The 22,297-nt window shown below is 35.0% G+C and overlaps 1 protein-coding gene across 4 annotated transcripts; it reads right to left on the bottom strand.

Moving 5' to 3' along the window:
* Nucleotides 1-953: 953 nt before the first annotated feature.
* Nucleotides 954-18,633, bottom strand: LOC124843030 (sucrose-phosphatase 1-like). Of its 4 annotated transcripts, XM_047319651.2 has the most exons (10): nt 18,489-18,560; nt 18,319-18,393; nt 17,623-17,748; nt 17,240-17,539; nt 16,960-17,061; nt 16,524-16,718; nt 16,131-16,418; nt 15,548-15,734; nt 1,463-1,509; nt 954-1,354 (listed from the first exon to the last, which is right to left on the bottom strand). In XM_047319651.2, the coding sequence occupies exons 3-10, from the start codon at nt 17,680-17,682 to the stop codon at nt 1,262-1,264; spliced, it is 1,272 nt and encodes a 423-aa protein (XP_047175607.2). In that variant the 5' UTR covers nt 17,683-17,748; nt 18,319-18,393; nt 18,489-18,560; the 3' UTR covers nt 954-1,261. The 4 variants fall into 4 exon arrangements, with proteins under 4 accessions (XP_047175607.2, XP_087956464.1, XP_087956463.1 ...); XM_088100338.1 differs by lacking the exon at nt 17,623-17,748 and having other exon boundaries at nt 18,489-18,633; XM_088100337.1 differs by lacking the exon at nt 18,489-18,560 and having other exon boundaries at nt 18,319-18,457.
* Between the last annotated feature and the right edge of the window lie 3,664 nt (nt 18,634-22,297).

The raw sequence follows: 22,297 nt of genomic DNA on the forward strand, positions 1-22,297 counted from the left end.
ATTTGTTTTGAGATAGAAGAAAGTGAAGATGGTTATTTGGTGGGTGAAGATGAGAAAGAATGTTGTTTATGGTAGAAAAGAGTGGTAGGGTAGGCCTAGGGAGCATAGTGGTTTAGAGGTCTGCGTGTTGGTGGCGGCCTGGGACGTGGGTGAGGGACGGAAATTCCCGGGACACGAATGATAGGGGCAATACGTGGTGGCGGCTTAGGACGAGAGCGAGGGACGGAAGTTGCCGGGACAGGAATGTCAGGATGTGATGGGTCTCCTTTGTCTTTTGGAGAAGGACACGATGGCTTCATTTCTTCCAGAGCTGATTCTCCACTGCTCAACTTAGCAAGTGTTATTTTATGGTTCAAAATGAGTAGTATAAGGAACAAAACTAGCGTTCCACCATAACTCATCTTCCTCTTCATGATTAATGCAATCATCCATAACACCTCTTTTATACTACCTGCTCCTTCTCCAAACCTACACCTTACCCTTACTTTCAAAAATATTTTATCTATAAAATTCACCAGATCTTCGTTTAAAGATTCTTACTTTTAAGTGTTCTCATTGCCTTTCTCTCAATTTCTAAATGTGGGACATTCTCTTACAAAAAAGTCAAGCAACGATGATAGGTGATCCTTTTTTCCACAAATAATACTGATTTAATATAAATTTATCCAATGCAATAGACCGAACATTACACCACTAAGTGAAAAATAAACTTTCTGAATCAGAACCTTTTTTTTTCTTAAATTCCGGTAATGTAACTTACCTGAAAAGTCAAATCAGAAAAGAATATAAAAGTGACAATTAAATTCATGTGTTTATTTTTTTAATATCAAAACTGAGAGCTCAACAATTAGAAACGTGTTTGATTACCGAGATTTGTGTGAAGGAGGGGCTAAAACAATTCTAAAATGTTCATCTAAGAAATTATAAAACTCAATCTAGAAAATGCTGGTAGATATTCAAATTGTCTAGAAATTATATATATTGAGATGTACAATAAATTTGTAAATATAAGCTACTTTTATTTAGTATAGTATCTATCTAGCTTATTTAATCAGAAATACTTTTCCAAGTTACAAACATTAATCTAATTAGTTTAGTTAATTTAATATAACATCTATCTAATTTTTTTAATACATTATTATTCAATAAGAGATAAAATGAAATACCCTTATTAGCCATCTATACTGCATTCTTGCTGCTTCAACTTACTTTGAACCATAGTCCTTTCAATAATACTCTTTTAAAGAGAAGTGATTAGAAACTACAACAACCAAGACACTTCATCCTTTTCTCCTAAGCCATCCAACCAAGTCTGATGTAAGTGCATCCAGGTATAATGATGAGGTGCATCAACCTGCAAAAATCCAAAACCTGTTAATAGATATATGAAGATCAGAATTATAAAGGTAAAATGAAGTTCTGAATAAAAACTACGAGTTAAAGACCGAGTACAAGGGCTTACCTTTGAATTCATCAAAACCTTTGTTAAACAACCCTGTGACTTATTCCCTGATTAGATGACAGTACATAGTCTAGTAAGCCAATGAAGTGTAAGCAATATAGAAAGGGATTTGTAAAAGTACTTTATAAAAGAACTGAAAATCTTCTAAGACTTGTTTACATAGCCTTAGAAGAGTACCATAAAGTAGTACAATGCAAGTGAGTTTACACAGCATGCTGCATTGAATTAGGCAATTTATTAACAGAATCACACAAGACAAATCAGAAATCACTATCTCTCAAGCAATCAAAGATTTGTATCATAAAATCCAATGTAAGTTTCTGCAGAATGAGTACTGCATGTTCTCTGCAGAGCTGGTCATAACTGATATACCTTGAAAATAAATATTAGAAATAGAAGTATTTCTCAAGTATATGTTAGCAAAATGATACAGATGAAGTTTTGATGATGTCCAAATCAAGTCAAGAGAAATAAAGATTCAAGAAGATCCTTTGAAGACTTGTATTGTTATAAAAAGCTTTTGTAATAATTGTAATTTAATGTTTAGGACTTAAGTTCTTAGTGGTTTGATTCTATGTACTTTCACATTTCAAATTTGATGTTCAGAGTCAAAAAACACACTATAATTGATTAATCCTGATAAGTGCTGAAAACTCAAAACTGCTTCTGTAATATTTTAATCGATTAGCTAATCGATTAACAAGTGGATTAATCGATTAAATGTAACCGTTAGAGTTTTCTAGCCATTGAACTAGCCGTTATACTCATTTTAATCGATTAATCGATTAACAAGTATTTTAATCGATTAAAAGCGTTAAATGGCTGGAAATGAAGAACGGAAGAGTCTTTGATTAAGTCTATAAATACACTCTCATTTTCCTTTAACAACAACTCTTCCCTTGTGCTCTAGAACTCAAATCATTGAGAATTGTGTGATCTTGTTCAGCTAAAGAAACTCTTGTCTGTGGAACTGTTGAAGTGCTACTACGGTGACAGAAGAATAGCTGGTTCATCCTTGGTGCGTCTGAGGAAGTGTTCGGAAGAGAAAGTCATCCTTCGTGAAGTATTCGGAGGAAGTGTTTCATCCTTTGTGAAGACTCAAAAGAGGTGCAGGTTCATCTCTTGTGGTATCAAGAGAGGTGGTTTCTAAACTTCTACAAATTATTTCTTTGTGATTGTAATTTGTAATTATTTTGTGAGTAGTGAACTGTTTATCTTGATTTGATGAGATAAGCGACTGGATGTAGGATTGGTAAGATCCGAACCGGGATAAAATCATCCGTGCAAATTTCTCTCAACCTTACTCTCTTTACTTTGTCATTATTATCTGCTTAGAAAGTTAAATTGAGAAGAAATTTTAAAAGGCACACTTTCGTATTAAAAACCAATTCACCCCCCCCCCCCCCTCCTCGTGGTTTGTTATTCCACGGTAACCATTCCGCTATAGTCGCTCTGACAATTGGCATCAGAGCTTGATTTGATAGTTATTCAAATGGTAGGATCATATCAAACTTTTGCAGAGGGTGCTTCTATCAACAAACCACCCTTATTCACAGGTGAAAATTATGCATTCTGGAAGGTTAGAATGCAAATATTTATTGAGTCTATTGATGTTGATATTTGGGAAGCTATTGCATTTGGCCCTTTTGTTCCTACTAACAATATGCAACAACCAAAGCCCCGTGTTCAGTGGACTGCTGAAGATAAGAAAAGATTCCAAAACGATGTAAAAGCTCGTAATATCATTTCATCTACTTTAACTGTTGACGAGTTTTACAGGATTTCTGTTGTGGGAAATGCTGAGAGTAACCCACGAAGGTACAAATGATGTAAAGAGAGCAAGACAGAATACCTTGATCCAGGAATACGAAATGTTCAGGATGAAACAAGGAGAAACAATATCAAACGTTCAGAAACACTTCACCAACATCGTAAACCATCTCATTGGACTAGGTAAGTCTTTCGAAAATGATGAGCTTAACATAAAAATTTTGAAATCTTTAGACAGGTTGTGGCAACCAAAAGTAACTAAAATTTCTGAGTCACAATCTCAACACAATGACTATGGCGGCATTATTTGGAAATTGAGAGAGCATGAACCTGACCTCGGAAGACTAGATGAAGAAGAAGCAAAAACTAAGAAAAAGACTCTAGCCTGCAAATCTGAGGTAGAAAGGAGCAAAAGCAAAATAGAAGATGAAGACTCAGATGATGAAGAAAATTTGAGTCTCGTAATCAAAAGGCTCAACAGGTTCATTAAGTCAAAAGGCAAAGGAAGATTTATATATGAAAAGAGAGAAAACCGAGGATCTTCCTCAAACTACAAATGCTATAGTTATGGAGAAAAAGGTCACTTAAAAGTTGACTGCCCAAATCAAAAGAAGGGTGAAGAAAAGAAAGAAAAGAAAACCTTCAAGAAAAAGAAAGCCTACATCGCATGGGACGATGACAATGAAACAATTTTTTATTTGAGCGATTCTGATGAAGAAACAAACATATGTTTGATGGCAGATGACGACACTGGAAGCCAAGTAAGTACATCTATCTATTATGATAATTATAGTCAATATAGTGAAGATGAATTGCATGAAACTTATGATGCTTGAATAATAGAATCTGAAAAATTAGATAACACTCATAAGAAATTGAAAAAGGATTTCAAAGAACTAAAATTCAATTTTGAAAATATTCTTGAAGAAAACAAAATTTAAAATTAAATTTTGAAAACGTTTTTGAGGAAAATAAAAATTTTAAATCAGATTTTGAAAATATTTTTGAAGAAAATAAAAATTGAAAAATAAAATTTTATTTCATGAAAAAGGTAAATTTATTAGTGGTAATGAATGTGCATCTTGTGTGAATCATAAGAAACTACTAGATAACACAACCTTAAGAGAATGTAGTAAAAATAATGAAAACAAGGTTGTTAAAAATAAGTATGTTCCTAAATTTAAAAAATAAACATAATAATAGAACCCATAGAACGTGGGTAGAAAAAGGAACAACTTATTGGAAACACAAATGTTGTATCATGCTTTTATTGTATGAAAAATGGTTATACTTCAAACAAAAATAAAATTAAGCATTATGGTGTTTCAAGTGGTAAATATGTTTGGGTTGTTAAATAATTTCAAATCTCTAAAATCTAACCCAAAGGACTCATACAAAGTAGTTGGGTACCTAAAGAGCTTGTTCTTTTTATTTCGCTGGAATTATAAAAACCAAGGAAGTTATTGTGGTGTCTTGACGGTAGATGTTCAAGACACATGACCAAAGACAAAGAAATTTACAAACATCCGAAAAAAGGAGCAAGGCTTTGTCACCTATGGTGACAACAACAAAGGAAAAATCCTTGGAAAAGAAGATATTGGAAGTGAAGATACCTTGATGATCAAAGATGTGCTATATGTAGAAGGATTAAAAGGATTTGAAAATTGCTTTAAAAGGAATTAGGCATAACAATATTTATTTGATTGATTTAAAAAACGCATCAAATAGGAATATTTCATGTTTAGTCGTAAAAGAAGAAAATCCATGGTTATGGCATAAAAGAGCTAGTCATATTCATATGCAACAATTGAATAAACTCATTTCTAAAGACTTGGTAATTGGTCTACAAAAACTAAAATTTGTAAAAGATAAATTGTGTGATGCATGTCAAAAGGGTAAACAAATGAAATCATCTTTTCATTTGAAAAATGTTGTTTCTAGTTTAAAACTCATAGAACTTTTGCACATGGATTTATTTGGTCCTTCTAGGATAAAAAGTTTTGGAGGAAATTATTATGCTTTAGTTATTGTTGATGATTATTAAAGATATACTTGGACTTTCTTTCTTACTCTTAAAAGTGAAGCTTTCAAAGAATTTAAAAAGTTTGCTAATTTAGTTCAAAATGAAAAGGATTTGAAAATTAAAGCCATTAGAAGTGACCATGGAGGTGAATTTCAAAATGAATTGTTTGAAACTTTTTGTGAAGAACATGGCATTTCTCATAATTTTTCTGTACCTAGAATTCCTCAACAAAACAGAGTTGTAGAAAGAAAGAATAGATCCTTAGAGGAACTTGCTAGAACTATGTTAAATGAATATAATGTTCCTAAACAATTTTGGGCTGATGCTGTGAGTACTGCATGTTATGTATTGAATAGAATGCTTATTAGGCCAATTTTGAAACGTACTCCTTATAAACTTTTTAAGAGTAGAAACCCAAATGTTTCACATTTAAGAATTTTTGGATGCAAATGTTTTGTCTTAAATAATGGAAAACAAAATTTAGGAAAATTTGATTCCAAAGCCGATGAAGGTATTTTTCTTGGATATTCTCTAACAAGTAAAGCTTATAGGGTATTTAATCGAAAAACATTTGCAATAGAAGAATTTGTGCATATTGTCTTTGATGAAATTATGGACCTTCAGACAAAACCTCTTGAGTCAGATGAATCAGATGCAGGTAATGATACAAACTTGCAGAAGACAACAAATGAAGCAAAGAATGATGACAATCCTAAAGATGAAGATCTAAACAAAATGTGGCAACAAACTAGAGGATTATCATTGGACAACATTATTGGAGACATATCTAATGGGGGTAAACACTAGAAATATATTTAATTATTGCATAAATCTTGCTTTTGTTTCACAGATAGAACCGAAAAATATTAAGGAAGCTCCCTTCTACATGATATAGTTTCTGCTGATGTCACCTTTTTCGAGGCTACTCCCTTCTACACTTCCACCATATTGCATGCCAATTGTATAATAGAATCTTCAGAACTATCGCTTGTTCCAGCTCAAGTAATTGCTTCTCCATTGCTTCAATACCAAGACAGTTTGCAACTCCAATTATGACTCACTCCATTAATCCTAAAGCACCATCACCTGGTCCAACCGCCCCTTCGTCCACGTCTCCTGCACTTAAACTTCCTATTGCGATGGAAAAAGGTATTCGTTCCTCTCATAATCCTAACCCTCTTTATGCTTTTACCATTACTTATGATTGTTTGTCTTCATCCTATTTCTCCTTTGTTTCTTCTTTGGATTTTGTCTCCATGGTTGATCCCTGTTGGTGCCAAGCAATGGTAGAGGAGATGGAAGCCCTACATTCCAATGACATTTACATTCCGATAAGTGCATTTATCTTGTTGTTTATGTTGATGACATTGTCATCACCGATGATGATGAGACTAGCATTTGATAACTCAAAACTCCTTTCACAGCAATTTCATACTAATGATTTGGGTCCTCTCAAATATTTCTTAGGCATTGGAGTTGTTCAATCTTCTTAGGCATATATGTCATTAATCAACGTAAGTATGTCCTGGACATTCTTATTGAATCTAGTATGCTTGACTGTCGTCCTTGTGATACTCCTATGGATCCCAATATCAAGCTTCTTCTAGGTCAAAGGGAGCCATTGAAAGACCCGGAAAGATATCACCACCTAGTAGGCAGACTCAACTATCTCACCATCACCAGATTTGACATCACTTTCAAGTTAATGTGGTAAGCCAATTTCTAAATACCCCTTGTGCCATTGAGATGTTGTGACATGTATTCTTAGATACATAAAAAATGCTCCAAGACAAGGGTTATTGTATGAAGACAAAGGCAATACTAAGACCACATGTTACTCTGATGCGGATTGGGCAAGATCACCATCAGATAGAAGATCCACTTTTGGGTATGGTGTTCTTAACGGAGCAAACTTTATCTCATGGAGAAGTAAGAAGCAAAATATATTTGTAAAATCTAGTGTAGAAGTAGAATATCATGTTGTGGCAACAGTCACTTGTGAGCTTACATGGCTTAGGCAACTACTACTACAGCTAAAAATAGGAGATGTCAATGAAACAAAGCTTATTTGTGACAATCAAGTTGCACTTCACATTGCATCAAACTCGGTCTTCTATGAAAGAACCAAACACATTGAAATCGATTGTCACTTTGTAAGAGAAAATGTGCTCTATGGAGGAAACACTACTCTGATTTTGTTAACTCTAACTATAAACTGACTGACACGTTCTGTTAGGATTTTTTGGGAACAAGAAACCAGATTTTCAGATTCAGTAAAGAAATAAGCACTCAAATCTTACTGCACAATGTATTTAACACTCTAATTCTGAAAAACATAACACAAGAAAACATCCAACAGCTTCCAAGGGAAGAAATTCCCTTCTACACAAGACAAGCCCTATTCTGAAACAAAATACACTCCACCCACGAAACTAGAACACCCCCCTCCTTAAAAGACAAAAACTGCCTAACTACTAATTAAAACTTCCCCTAACTACTATTTAAACTCCTCCTAACTACCCGTAACCACTTCATACTAACTTCTATGTTTTATTTTTTCCAAACTATCTAACAATGGTCTACAAACTTTCAAATACATTACATATCCTATCATTACTCGCTGCCATAAAAAAACCTTGTCCTTAAGGTTGTAGTCTAGAAACTGGTCCTTAATCGTTGTGACCACTTCCCATGTGACTGCCTCAAGGCTTCCTTTTGGCCGTTGGATTAATCCTTGAATCTGCAAAGATCTAACTTTGGCAACATAATCTTTTCCAAACAGATGCTTAATAAACAATTTGACTCGGCTTCCAAAATCAACAAGTTTATTACTGGAGTTTGCTAGCAATCGATTTCCATAACAAATAAGTAACCCAAGACAAAAGGGAGATTGTCCAACTTTCTTGTCCTTCTTGCATAGGGCCTGCCACTTTGTCAAGAAATACTCCCCCAACTGGTTTTCTGATGTTGGGTTTACTAGAGACACCAATATCTTGAATTCTTGGATGACATTTTCCCCCCTCCCTGTCCTTGTTACTGCTGCCATCCTCTCACGTAAAATTTCCACACTCCCAATCTGTGTTACTGCTGCCAAAGTCTCCAATAACATGTTTCCCTTGTTCCCTTCAACTATCCTTAGTTTAGGTGTTGCAAGATCTTCCCAAGAAAGGTTATGAGATTTCTGTTGCTAGGTATTGAACCCCTTGACTGCATTTTTTCCCATGTTATTGATGGTTAGGTGTACTTCTGCTGCTCTTGTGATGTTCTGGACTTCAAAAACATTTTCTGTCCCAACACCAACTACCTTTGAACCATCTACACTCAAAACAGCCTCATCTTTTACTTTACTCCCAAAAGTAACGGTTACAATGTTCCCACCACATTCGGCCTTCTTTCCTTTGTCTTCACCCACCTTCACTGTTTTGACATATTCACCAAGACCTACCACACTATCCCCAATTAAACCAGCAACTTTTGCAACTTCATTCTAAGAAGCAAGAGTCACAACATTCCCATCACAGTCTTGGTCTCCACCTTCCTCTTCACTGATATCCTTTTCTCTTCTTCCCACTCTATCTCCATACACAAAACCTCTACTTCCATACACAAAACCTCTACTTCCATCTGACTCTCTTTCCATGTTCTTGAGTCTTTGAAAGATATCCTTCATCATATCTTCGAACCTTTGAAAGTTGGCCCTAGTTTCCTCTCTATTCTCCTCAAAAGCTCTCTCTAATGCACTCACTCTACTTTCCATGGTGTTTGACTGATCCGGCAGGTTGGACCAAATTGTTAGGTTTCTTGGGAACAAGAAACCAGATTTTCAGATTCAGTAAGAAATAAGCACTCAAATCTTACTGCACAATGTATTTAACACTCTAATTCTGAAAAACATAACACAAGAAAACATCCAACAGCTTCCAAGGGAAGAAATTCGCTTCTACACAAGACAAGCCCTGTTCTGAAACAAAATACACTCCACCCACAGAACTAGAACACCCCCCTCCTTAAAAGATAAAAACTGCCTAACTACTAATTAAAACTTCCCCTAACTTCTGTTTAAACTCCTCCTAACTACCCCTAACCACTTCATACTAACTTCTATGTTTTATTTTTTCCAAACTATCTAACAATTGTCTACAAACTGTCAAATACATTACATATCCTATCACGTTCACCAAGTTCCTCCAAGGTCCTTGGGTTAGGTACATTTGTAACACGCTAGATGCATATGACATATATGCTCTAGTTTGAGAGGGAATGTTAATTAGCAGTTACAAATTTGTGGGAAATTAACAGTTGCATATTCTAGGCAATTAAGATGATTGATTCTTGATTACTAGGTGGAATTTATGGTTTTTTATTCTTTAAATTACTATAAATAGATGTTGTGTGGTCTGCATTAGACACACAATACATTCAGCAAATATACCTTGCTATACGAAGCTATGCCAATGATGCTTCGAGTGAGACTGAGCCTATGATGTCCTAATCAAGGCTGAGTCAATGATTCTCTAATGGAAAAAAACCAAACACTAAATTGACCAAATAATGTCTTAAGATGGATTGATTTTGGAATTTTTAAAATCCAAATATATATTGAATTAGTTCGAATAAATTTAAAATTCAAAAAAGTGTATTCTGATATGAATCCAATTCACTAAAATGGAGTTAAAAGAGGTTTGGTTTGATGTGGTTACGGATTGATTTTGGTTATTTGGATTTTTTGCACACCACTACTATTTTTCATCAATATAATCAAGTCCAAATACACTTGAACACATTTTAAAATAGTGAATTCAGTACTGCTGACGTATTACGAAAGGTGAAAGGATTCCTAGCTACAAAAGTAAAAAACAATGACTGTGCTGAATTAAACATTGATTACAAAGCTATGTGATGGTGTGATACAACAATTTCCCTTCTTTATTTTTGCATACAAAGAGAAATAATTAAGAGCCTTCACAAAAAAGTTTAGTGGGATGCAGTTGTACAAAAATTAAGGGATTGACAACTTCATTTTCTATGAATTTGAGGTAGATGTCAAAGTGTTATTTGATAAGCTTAGTGTTTGATAAAAATTGTATCATTCAGAAAACAAAACAGAGTTTAGCTATAAATATCTATAATCCGAAACTGATGTGGAACCAAATGCGTGACAAAAGATTGTTATTTTAAAGTAATGTGGCTGCTGGTGTAATTCTGAGTGCAAAACTGACACATTATTGTCAGTAATAATCGTTGTTGCTTCTTATCAGTAGATTTGTCAGTACTCGTTAGTCCAAGAAATACTAGGGGTCATGTTGGAATGAGCCTGCAATTGGTTTGACTCATTAAGGTGGAATTATACTATGAGATCAGTAGTAGCAGTATATAAATAGGAAGAAGGGTCAAGATGGATTTTATAGTCTTTTTGTGAGAAAATCACGGGTGAGTTAAAAACTGGAAACATTGAAGCCTTCTAACACCAGCGTGCCGTAGTTCTTTATTTGTGAGAAAACTGGAGCATTTACAGTATGTTTGAATGGTGAGAAAACTGTAGTTCTTTATTCCTTTCTCCTCCAAGAAATCAAATTGACACCAATAAAAAGACAATATCCAAAACTGGACCCTCTATTTGATAGTGATCCTGCCCATTTAGCACCAAAATAACAAACAATTTCGGAATTGCCTTTATCTACGTATATTAAACCATCACCTAGTACATTCTTGATGAAGGTGTGTATCACAATATTCCAATGAGTACCCCATGGGACTTTTAGGAATTGGCTGTATGTGATTTCTAGTCTAGTAATGAGGTAATTAAGTCTGTCTACTAGAAAATGACATCTTCCAGGATCTTTCAATGACTCCCCTTGACCTAGCAGAAGCTTCAAATAAAGATCCATAGGACTATGGTTGCGGAGACAATCCATCTTGCTAAAAATGACTAAAGAATGCTTTCACTACGAAATGACAATGTTAGACAAAGATTGTGCAATTCGATGCCATGAAAGTACCTAAGTGGACCCAAATCTTTGGTCTGAAACTGACTATGAAGGATAAACTTCAGTCAAAGAATGCCATCAAAGTCATTTCCGGTGTGATAATTACATCAACATATACAGCAACAAGAATGCACATAGATGAAGAATGAAATGAAAAACCAAGTAATCAACTTCACAATGAGTCATGCCAAACTCTATTGCACATGACATCAATTGTCCTATTACAGAGGTCAAATGGACCAAGTCACAATCTAATCATAGTACTTGGACCACAACACTCTTAAGTAAAAAGAGTTATGTTTTCACTATCAAACATAACTTTTGATGTAGGGGTAAGTGTTGGATCATCATTGGTATTAGAGCCAATGTCATGAGTTCGATTCCTAACAAGACATTATTGAGGTAGAGAGATTGTTGCAAGTGGTATTAATTATTGGGCTGTATGCTCTCAAGTATCAGCTAAACTTTGACCTAGTGGTAAGCGATTAATCCAACAAACTCAAGCAAAACCAAGTTGAAATGGTTGAACCAAGAACAGGGAGATGGCTTGATAGAGTGAGCGATAAAGCCTCCAGACAAGACATGAGTCAGAAGACAATAAAACAGAGTGACTGATGTACGCTTCTTCTTGCAACTCACCATGCAAAAAGGCATTTTTGTTGTCCAATTGGTGAAGAGGTCAGGGACAAATGACAGCCATGGAAAGAGAAAAGGAAACAAAGGAGAGTTCGGCCATGAGAAAAAAGTGTCACCATAATCTAGGCAAAAAATGTGAGTATAACTCTTAGCCACCAAATGAGCTTTGTAACAATCAAATGTACCATCAAGTGTGATCTTCACAGTATAAACACAACGACTCCTGATGATGGTTTTGTTAGGAGGCAAGAGCACAAGCTCTCAGGTGTTGCTAGCATCCAAAGCAGCCATCTTTGCAAGCATGGCTTGTTAACAATTGTGATTAGCCATTGCTTCACTTATAGAATTAAGAATGGACACAAAGTTCAAAGAAGAAATAAACTAAAAATAGGAAGGGGATAAACAATCACAATTTAGAGCAAAGGCACAAAGGTTAGAATTAAGAGTGGACAGAATACCTTTGCAAATTCCAATGGGAGGTTCAACTATAGGCAACATTGGTGGAAGAGTGGTTTGAGCAAGAGATGATGTTTGATAAGTGGGTGACACTTTTGGTCGTGCTCATATTCACCAATGGTATGTGATAAATGGAGGTGGAACAGGAGCTAATACAAGTGTTGGGACATGAATGAAACCTTGAGAGGGACATCTCCAAGGGTGGAAGAAAAAAGGAGTAGTCTCAAAAAATGTAACATCAATGGTAGAAGAAAGGAAGTAGTAGTCTCAAATAATGCAAGTCAGCAGAGACTGAATTCTAGAGTCCAAGAGTAACCCATAAAAATACATTTTAGGGTTTTAACATACAATTTACTTTTACCTAGACTGAGACCATGGACTAACCATGTGCTCTCAAAGATATAAGGAAAAACACAAAACAAAGACATAAAATAGAAAACCCGTAACAGATGAAAGAGAGCTCCTAAGTTCCAAGAAGAGAGGGCTCCTAAGTTTGGCAGCTGAGATTATGCAAGGAAATAAAAAATTATTTTATTTATAACAACAATCACAACAGTTAGATTCTCATTGCCTATAACAAAAACTCTTTAAACTAAAAAAATAAAAATACGTTGAAATAAATAAGGAAATTTTAAAGATATTTTTCCTGTTCACCATGGAGAGATTGAGGATAATTTTATCTTAATAATCCACTATTTACAATAAATAGGACTTAAGCCTAGAAGCTAGGTTAAGGAGAAGGGACTACACAACTTATGTTAGGTTCCTGGGTTTGGAACCTAACAAGAACTCAATCAAAAGATGGAGACAAAAAGAAAGAATGGGTTTCCTGTATTATTCACAGTAAAAGAGACATCTTTACAAGAATGAGTTGGGAGCATAACCTCCCTGGCTGAGGGCATAACCCCTCTCTACAAGCTAAAACCCCTGACTTTACACAAAGTATATTCGATACCCCTACAGAGTTACAAGAGCTCTATTTATAGCAGCTCTGACCCGCTCCCCCCTTTACAACCGACACCCCCATACCCCTAACTTCTAAACCCATCTAGTCTATCATCCTATATCCTAACATTACACCCCGCTGCAGAACAACCTTGTCCTCAAGGTTGGAACCGTAAAATTTGGTCTCTTGGCTCCTCTTCATCATCTTGTTATCATCTGAAGAGAATCCACTGGCTACTGCCCACCAATTCAGGTCGGGAGGCTTAGGTGGTGGCAATTCCTCCTCCACTATCTTCCATGCTTCCTCTTTCCTTCCTATCACCCCCAAATCCCACACCAAGGTCCACAGTTCTACTTCCTTTATTTTTAACAAAGCTTCTGGCTCCCCCCACCTTCTAGCTAGTGTTGGATCCCCCTTGCTGAATACCTTCTTCCCTCCTTGATTGAACACCCTAGTCAATACCGTTTGGTTCCGTCCTATATTGGTCAACACCGTTCAGTTTCGTTCTATAATGGGCAACACCGTTCAGTTTCATCCTATAATAGGCAACACCGTTCGGTTTCGTCCTTTAATGGTCAAAACCATACCCGTTCGGCCCCCTATCAAACCGTTCGGCTTCTATCATTTTTGGCTAAGTGAGGCCTCCAGCTGAGAAAGCAGACATCTCCATCTGCTTCCGGTCTACTTCGGTCTCAGCTTCCTCAGTCTCCACCTCTTCATCCTCCCCCAAAATAACCGTCTCTCGACTCTTTTCTGGCCACTGATGGCCTGGATCGAACAGTCGTCCTGGATTATGGCGATCGGCCTCTGACCGCTCAGTAACTTTCAATCGGCATGGGTTATAGCAATAGGTCTCGGACCGCTCGGCTAATCCCAATCGGTTTGGTCTATAGTACTTGGCCTTGTACCGCTCGGTAACCGCTCCTCGCGTTCGTCCCCCAAATGACTCGTCTTCTGACCAGGTCCCCGCCAAAATCTTGAGGTCTTGTACAGACTCGTTCACTGTCCCCTTCTGTTTGTATGTCGCCAAACGCTATCACTAGGGCTTCCTTCAAACCATCCCAAGAACGATTCTTGGCTTTCTCCTTCCAGGCTCTGAACCAGTAACCCGCACTGCCCTCCATGCTTATGTACGCGAGTCGCACTTTCTCCTCCTCCGCTACTCCTTAAAACTCGAAAAACTTCTCCGCCTTATTGATCCAGTTTAACGGGTCCAGCCCTTCGAAAGTGGGTAATTCACCCCTCTTCCACCATTTATTCTGCCCCTCTGGATGATCGCCATCCACGCTCACTCCAATATCCTCATCGCACTGTCGCTGGTTGTCATTTACGGAAATCTGACTTCCACCTGATTGTTCTTCGTTGTTGTAAGCCCGCGCTCCCATCATCCTCATTATTTTTTGCAAGTCCCGACGCACTGTGGCGGATTCCGCCTGTATCCCTTCCATCGTAATCTCCAGAGCCTCCAATCGTCTCTTCGTGCTCCCCTCCATCTTTGCTTCACATCCAATTTGGATCCGGCAGTTTCTTGATTACTTCTTGATCCTTCACCCCCCACTTCGAAACGGCAGGTCGGACCAATTTGTTAGGTTCCTGGGTTTCGAACCTAACAAGAACTCAATCAAAAGATGGAGACAGAAAGAAAGAATGGGTTTCTTGTATTATTCACAGTAAAAGAGACCTCTTTACAAGAATGAGTTGGGAGCATAACCTCCCTGGCTGAGGGCATAACCCCTCTCTACAAGCTAAAACGCCTGACTTTACACAGTATATTCGATACCCGTCCAGAGTTACAAGAGCTCTATTTATAGCAACTCTGACCCGCTCCCCCCTTTACAACCGACACCCCCATACCCTTAACTTCTAAACCCATTTATTCTATCATCCTATATCCTAACAACTTATGTTGGATTTTAACAATGCCAACAGTTTTAATTAAAATAAGAGACAAGTTTAATAATATAGATGCAAGAGACAAGATAACCAAACAAACCTACACCAAAATAAGAGAATTCTATCAAACAATATTATATCACGATCTCTTCAATATTTAATGTCTCAAAAAGGAAAAAAAATTCAAACCTTAACAAATCTTACAACCTTAGACCTGCTCTTGCTAGCCCAAATGCTCATATCAAACACAAAGCCATGAAGCAAATAAAGATGCAAATTGAAGAAAAGAACTCAAGACTAATGAATTAAATATAAAGATGCCAATTGAAGAATAGAACTTAAGACTAATGACTTAAAGTTAAGAAAAATCTCACCAGATATCTCCCACTTGTCAAATTTGACCAGCCACGAACCCAAACTAACCTCTGCAAAAGATAAACTGTCAACCCACACTCGATAGTATTGGTCCTTCTTGTCACCAAAAGCCTTTTCAAAGGTATCTATAACATGGTGCATAGATTGGTCAACTCCTGAAGGATGGACACAATTTCCTGTAGAATGCTAAAAATAAACAAAAAAGAAAATTGAGAAAAGAATAGCATCAGCTCCTCTTCAGATTAACAAAATCTACATAAAAATCCCCTCAGGTTTCATATAAATGGATAGAAAATAATTGGGGATATGAAAGTCTAAACTTCATAGATCCCATATCAACAGGAACTTCATGTGTTGTGATTCTCCTTTCACTATTTATGATAAAACAACGTCTTTTCAAATCCACCATGTCTTTTCTCATGCAATTTAAACTTCTGTCTGGTTTCTTTCAATACTCTAACAGTTCTAGGTATTCCAATTCCAAATATCATTCATTGTTCATGTACTCAAAAGATTCAGCTCTGATTAAGCTTAGCCATGGATTTGCAGCTGAGTAAAATCTTACAATTGGATCAAACTTACAAAGACTGATTTCAAATTGTGCATATACTGCTTAGGATTCTCAACTTCACCACACCTCCATCTCTCATAAAATATGTAGAACATCACTACTTCATGGCTAGGACCAAGAACTTTCCCGCTGGACATGCAATCTCCAATATCTCTTGGAGACACATTCGGACCAAGAGAGAAGTCACCGATGGCTTGCATAATGCCAGCTGCACATCTTTCAGTTGCATGAACTATTTGGGGATTGCTCCTTGCATTTTCTGTATACCAATGAAGCAATTCTTCCTGTGCATTGCTGACCTTCAAATTCAGGAAATGAAATATCATTTTTCACAGTACAATCACATTTGCAGATAATACAAACAACTGTAAGTTGAAGTTGTTAATTCTAATAACAAAACGAACCAAGACCCCATTAACTGCAGGCACAGTAAACAGTTCAGCATCATTTCCAGAATCACCACAAACAAGAGTGTTGCGTGGTCCAAGTCCACCAGCATTTAGTTTTTCAAGTACGAAAGCAAGTGCCCTTCCTTTTCCAGCAGCTTGGGGTAATACATCCAAAGCAATACCATTGCTATAAATTATTTTCACATCTAACTGGAAAAGATAAAACATTAATATAAATATATAATGAAATTGTAGCATGTCAATAAAATATCAGATCAAGACAAATCCAATCAAGTAGGTATCTATGTATACTTATCGGTTGTCTGTTTTTATAGATGAGAAAGGATGACAGAGGGTCTTACCCACCTATCCCAAAAAAAGTTGCAGGCAAAGCTTTCAAATGAAGTAGACAAATTTCTGCCATTAAGTTTATTATGAACTATAATCTCACCCCACGTTTCTCCAGACATTTTGAGAGAGCTTTGACAACATTTGGGGCCTTCCCTTTTTCCAAATAAAAGCTGACCTTGTGAGGCCGTTGTTCTGTTTCTGACTGCAGTTACTCCAGAAATTTCAAAGAAAACAAATTGATAAATGAATATCAATGCTTCCTTATAATAGCTAATACCAAAATTCATTTAAGGTCATTCTGCTGAGCATGATTCAACATATAAAAATTCTGATAAGTATCTTATTTTTGATAATTAACAGATTACAAGGTAGTTACATACTTGCATAGTTAATTCAGGAAACTTGGCTGTTTCCTCCAAAACCACGTCTCTGTCCCACTTATGATCCAGATACTGTTTCCAACCATCATCAGGTACCATGGATTCACCATATGTAATCTCAGTACCCACAGACATTATAGTGATATCAGGAGTCAACAAAGGTTTCTGTTTTCTTAAATCTCCATAAATAGTAGGGGATCTCCCAGTGGAGAAAACTAGCAGAGAATCATGACGATAATAAGCTTCCCACAAAGCATTGAACCTGAGAAGAGCAAGATTCTCTGGATCATCATGGTCTACCTGCAGTGAGATACACAATCTTCACCAGATTTCACCCAAGCATTATTCCATAAACAGACCATTGTCAAAATTATAATGTCTACCATTGTAAAATCAAGATCTGACACTATCATTAGATTGGCAGCACCATTGAGTCGGTCCATAAGTTTATATTCTCTTTTCTATAACTTGAAATTCCCAAACTTTCAAGTATCTTCAGAATAATGCACCTGCAATTTCTCCACTAACTTAGGTTCAACAAATCGTAGTTCAGACTTCAGAATTCTAAACCGTTTTAAATAAGAATCATACCCTGTTTTAATGCAAGAACCAAGATTCACAAAAACAATATAGAAACATTCGCACGATCACTGTACAAAACTTAGGCTTCACAGCCCCTAATTTTGCCAAAAAATCAAGGTAGAGAACAGGTGTCTATAACTACTCTAAGTGTAGTTCAATAACATCAATACTATTTATAAAAAAATTAAAAAAAAAACTAATTTTACTAGTGTGTCAAGGTGAAAATATAAATTTTACAGCAGCTCCATACATTGGGATTGAAAAACTCAAGGGAGTTACAAACTCAAGTTTCAACCCTAAAATAGAATAACCCTAGGAGCTCATTCTCAAGCTTGTTATCAATTTGATCACATACTAATCCGAAATTCAAAATGAAGAAACTCAACCCTTCCAAAGCACGGAGATCTCCAATAAATTATCAATAAACAAAAAACAAAAAATGGTCCTAAGAAAAAGAGAAATAATATAAATATACAAGAAGAGGGGCGAGAAGCTACCTGCTTTAAACGATTCAAAAGATCTGCACAAATGGGTTTATCCATACACTGAATCTGCAATAAAGTTCCACAATTCTGCACAGCCCAAATTAAACTTGTTTGCAGTATTCTCATGTATTATCAAACTTAAAATCGTAATATGACAATAACTTTAAATAAAATTCAATTACCTTGTTCTTTTAAAAGTATCATTAACATGTTCCAAACTGCTCAATCTAAATTTTAACGATTTAAAACTAAGAATTTCTCATTCAAAATTGTTGGAGTGACATAGAAATTAGGGAATTTATAAGTTATCCATATTTTGGTAATAAAAACAAAGTGTGTTATACAAAATAGTAGATATTTTTCACCATTATTTACGAAGTTATCCATATGATGAAACAGTTGATAAAATTATTCGCCATCAATTATATTTTAAATGGAAAGATAAAAATACAAATTTAATATATTTTTCATTTTATTTTTTTAAGCTCATGCTACGCAAAATTTAATATATTTCCCAATTACTTAATTAGTTTATTCGTTTTCTTTTATTAATACAATTAAAAACAGGACTTTATATATATATATATATATATATATATATATATATATATATATATATATATTAACACAATCCTGCATCACAAATACTATTAAGAAACAGTTATATAATTATATTAAAAAATCCTATTATATCAAGTTTATAACATAATGTTGAATCCTTCAAATAAAAAAATATCAAGTTGTATTTAGAAAGAAAAGAAAGCAGTAAACGAATACATCATGTTATTATCCATATTTATATTAAATTATCTATACACAAAATTCTCATGGTAAGTCAGGGCTTCTTTTCAACACCAACATTATTTTATTTTATGTTATCGTGAAATCATAGATAATAACATGATAATTACATCATAACACATAGGATAAAGTAAAAATAATTTAAAATCTATAAGTTTTAAATAAAAAGAAAATAAGTTAGAAATTTAAAAAATCACTACATATAATTTTCTCAATTCATACTATCTATGTCTAAACATACATAATCTTATAGTCGAGAACCATAAACACAACTTTTAAAGGACTGTTGTATTGACTAGTATCGTGATAAAATAAATTTTATATCTAACAAATACAATCATTTTCAACATTTTATATATGAACTTTCATCCACTCTCATAATTAGTTATTTTTATTTATATGATCTAATTATTTTTATTTATATGATTTTAGTTACTAGTCGAGTCAAAATGATCTAATTTTAATCCTTATCATCAATATATCTCACATAATTGAATACATGATAGCATTACCATTTTAGGAATCACTATTTCTTCATTTCATTCAATTCGTATCAAACCAACTTAAAATTACAACCAATTCAAAGTATTTACATTATTCACACATACATCATACATCATCACATACCATTTGATTGTTCTTTCGCCTACTTTAATACTCTTAAAATCATCATTCTTACATAGCATAAAAATTTATCAATAAGTTTTAAACTTCAAATCACCTTTCAAAAAAATAAATTTGACATATTTGTTCAACGGGTCCAATTACTTGCGAGTGACCCATATAAAAGTTTGCGCTTAGACCACTTTCACTTGAAGGGATGAATTTGAAGGAGAGAGAATGAATAAATTTGAGAGTAAATTGAGTGTTGTTTTCTTGAAGGAATTTGGAGGTAATTTAGGATGGATTTGAAAATAAAATTTGTAAAAATTTACATAGAATTTGACCAACGTAATAGATAAAATTTGTAAAAATATACAAAATAAAAATTACCAAAATTTTCTTGATGATAAAAGTAATATAAAATTATATTTATTAATAATATATTTATTTATAAAATTTATTATAAAGAAGAAAATGGTTATCAAATTTTATACACTATTTCAAACCTAGAATATATTGTTTAAATTCTATCCAAGATACTCATTTTGTTCATAACTCCTAGGTAATGCAAGCAATATATCTCCAAACAATAATATAACTACAATTGTAAGTTGGTTAATTCGTTGTAACTGGACCAATATAAAATGTAAAGAAACTAAAACACTTTTAATTCAAGCCACTGGTAAATGGAACACCATACATCAAATTAATTTTGTCACTGGTAACTTAGGTTATTACTTAAATTTTAAATAGAGGTGGTGGAATTTGGAAGTACTCCCATGCCTACTTACATAACCAGAAAATTTAGCCCAGAGTTGCTGCCACTATTATCAAGTGTGATTCCCACCAATGTTTTTATCCAACAACCCCTCCAAATATTGACACATTTTCGCTGTTCCATCAAATTCTGGGTTGCCTATTACTTCTTAAAGATTGTGATAAGGCTGTTGGTTTAAATTAGAAGCTTTCAAAGGAGTCATAGGAGTAAGCAGATTCAGGCTTTTCCATCAAACTTCAACGATGAATAAAAAATGAATGAATAGCGTAATTCCTTGCTTTTCTTTCCCCTTAAATCCATGCAAACAAATGTCAGTTTAATTGAGAATTTGTCTACACAAATCACTTTAAACAGTGAATTCTTCACGAACGAACACTCCGAGAAAAAAAACAAATAAACTAAATTAAGTTTTGTGTGATTATGTTTTGGTGAATAAGTAAATTGATTGATAGTTTTATTTATTTATTATTGTAATTAATGATATACAAATTTAATATATTTTTCTTTAAATGAATATGGTTAACGAATTTAATTAAGGCTTAATATTTGGTCTCAATTTTTGTCAGCTTTATTCGAAATGGTCCTTATCTTTTTAAAATGTTTAATGTAGTCCTAAACATCGTAATTTATGTTTAATTTATTCCTTTTTGCAAACGTCATTTAAGTCGTTAACAACCAAATGTCCAGGTGTGCAATCAGTCAATGACATGCCATATATTAGCTGACGTGGACACTTTAAGGCATAGTGAAGTGGATTTTTTATTTTTGGAAGTGATTTTCTGAAATTTAATCAGAGGTTGGGGTTCTCTATGAGGTTGGCTTCGAAAATTAGGGTTCTCTTCCTCTTCTTCGTTTTGGATTTTTCCATCTCGTGCATGGAAGATGGTCTTGTGGCGGCGAGAATCATCGGCGTTGTGGAGGGATGGCTCAGGCGGTGCTCTCATCTTCGATCGCGGTTACCAGTGGAACCGCAAGGCCTTCGTCATGCAAGAGGACTCTTTTCTTCCCCTTTTTCCTCTTTTTTCGTTTTGGACAGTAGCGCAAAGAGGGAGTTTCCTTCTCCTCCTCCTCTTCTGTCTTTGATTAGGTTCCTTAGGGTTCTTTTTGGATATTTGATTTTTTGTGATTTGGGATATAGGGTTTCGTTTCACTTTGATTTGAGAAATAATTGGTTCCTCTGAATTCTGAATTGGGTTGGGGTTCGTCTACATTGTAGATCAGTGGGGAGAATTGGGGTTTTGATTTGTCAGAAATGGACTTTAAGCCTAACTCAACCCCACAAAATTGGCTTGTAGGGTGAGGTTTGCACCCACTTATAAACTATGAATTGACCTTATCTCTAGTTGATGTGGAGGTACACATGTTGATGATCATAGTGATGATGAAGCTTTAGGGGAATGTTATGTTGACAATCATGGTATTGGATGATGTAGTTAGCTTAGGTGTTGATGAACGGGTAGACTACGGTCTAAGTGTGTGATGTTCAAGGATCGCGGATCGAGGATCGAGCCATTTAAATGATTAATTTGTTATCTTTAGAGGATTAGGAATCCTATCATTATTACTTCTATGCATGAAATGTTTGATTATGATTGATATAATCAGTATGTCTTGTTGTGTGTTTAATTATGGTTAACATAATTAGTATGTTTGTTTATATGACTTGTTTCTATTAGCTCACCCTTGCATGTTGTGGTTGTGGTTTTCACCTGCAATGATTGTTTTTATACGGGAGTAGATGATCATGTAATTAGTTTGGATGTTGTAGAGCACGACTAGTGGATTGAGAGAGTTGGGAAATTTATTGTT

This window comes from Vigna umbellata, chromosome 10, assembly GCF_029865625.1.
Source record: "Vigna umbellata cultivar VRB3 chromosome 10, Vumbellata_1.0, whole genome shotgun sequence".
Lineage (NCBI taxonomy): Eukaryota > Viridiplantae > Streptophyta > Magnoliopsida > Fabales > Fabaceae > Vigna > Vigna umbellata.

Coding starts and splice junctions, on each gene's coding strand:
- LOC124843030 (XM_088100336.1), bottom strand. CDS start 18,432: ATGAGAATACTGCAAACAAGTTTAATTTGGGCTGTGCAGAATTGTGGA. Junction 15,735..16,130: donor ACAATTTGAAATCAGTCTTT/GTAAGTTTGATC, acceptor GTTTATTTTTAG/CATTCTACAGGAAATTGTGT. Junction 1,510..15,547: donor TGACAAGTGGGAGATATCTG/GTGAGATTTTTC, acceptor TCATCTAATCAG/GGAATAAGTCACAGGGTTGT.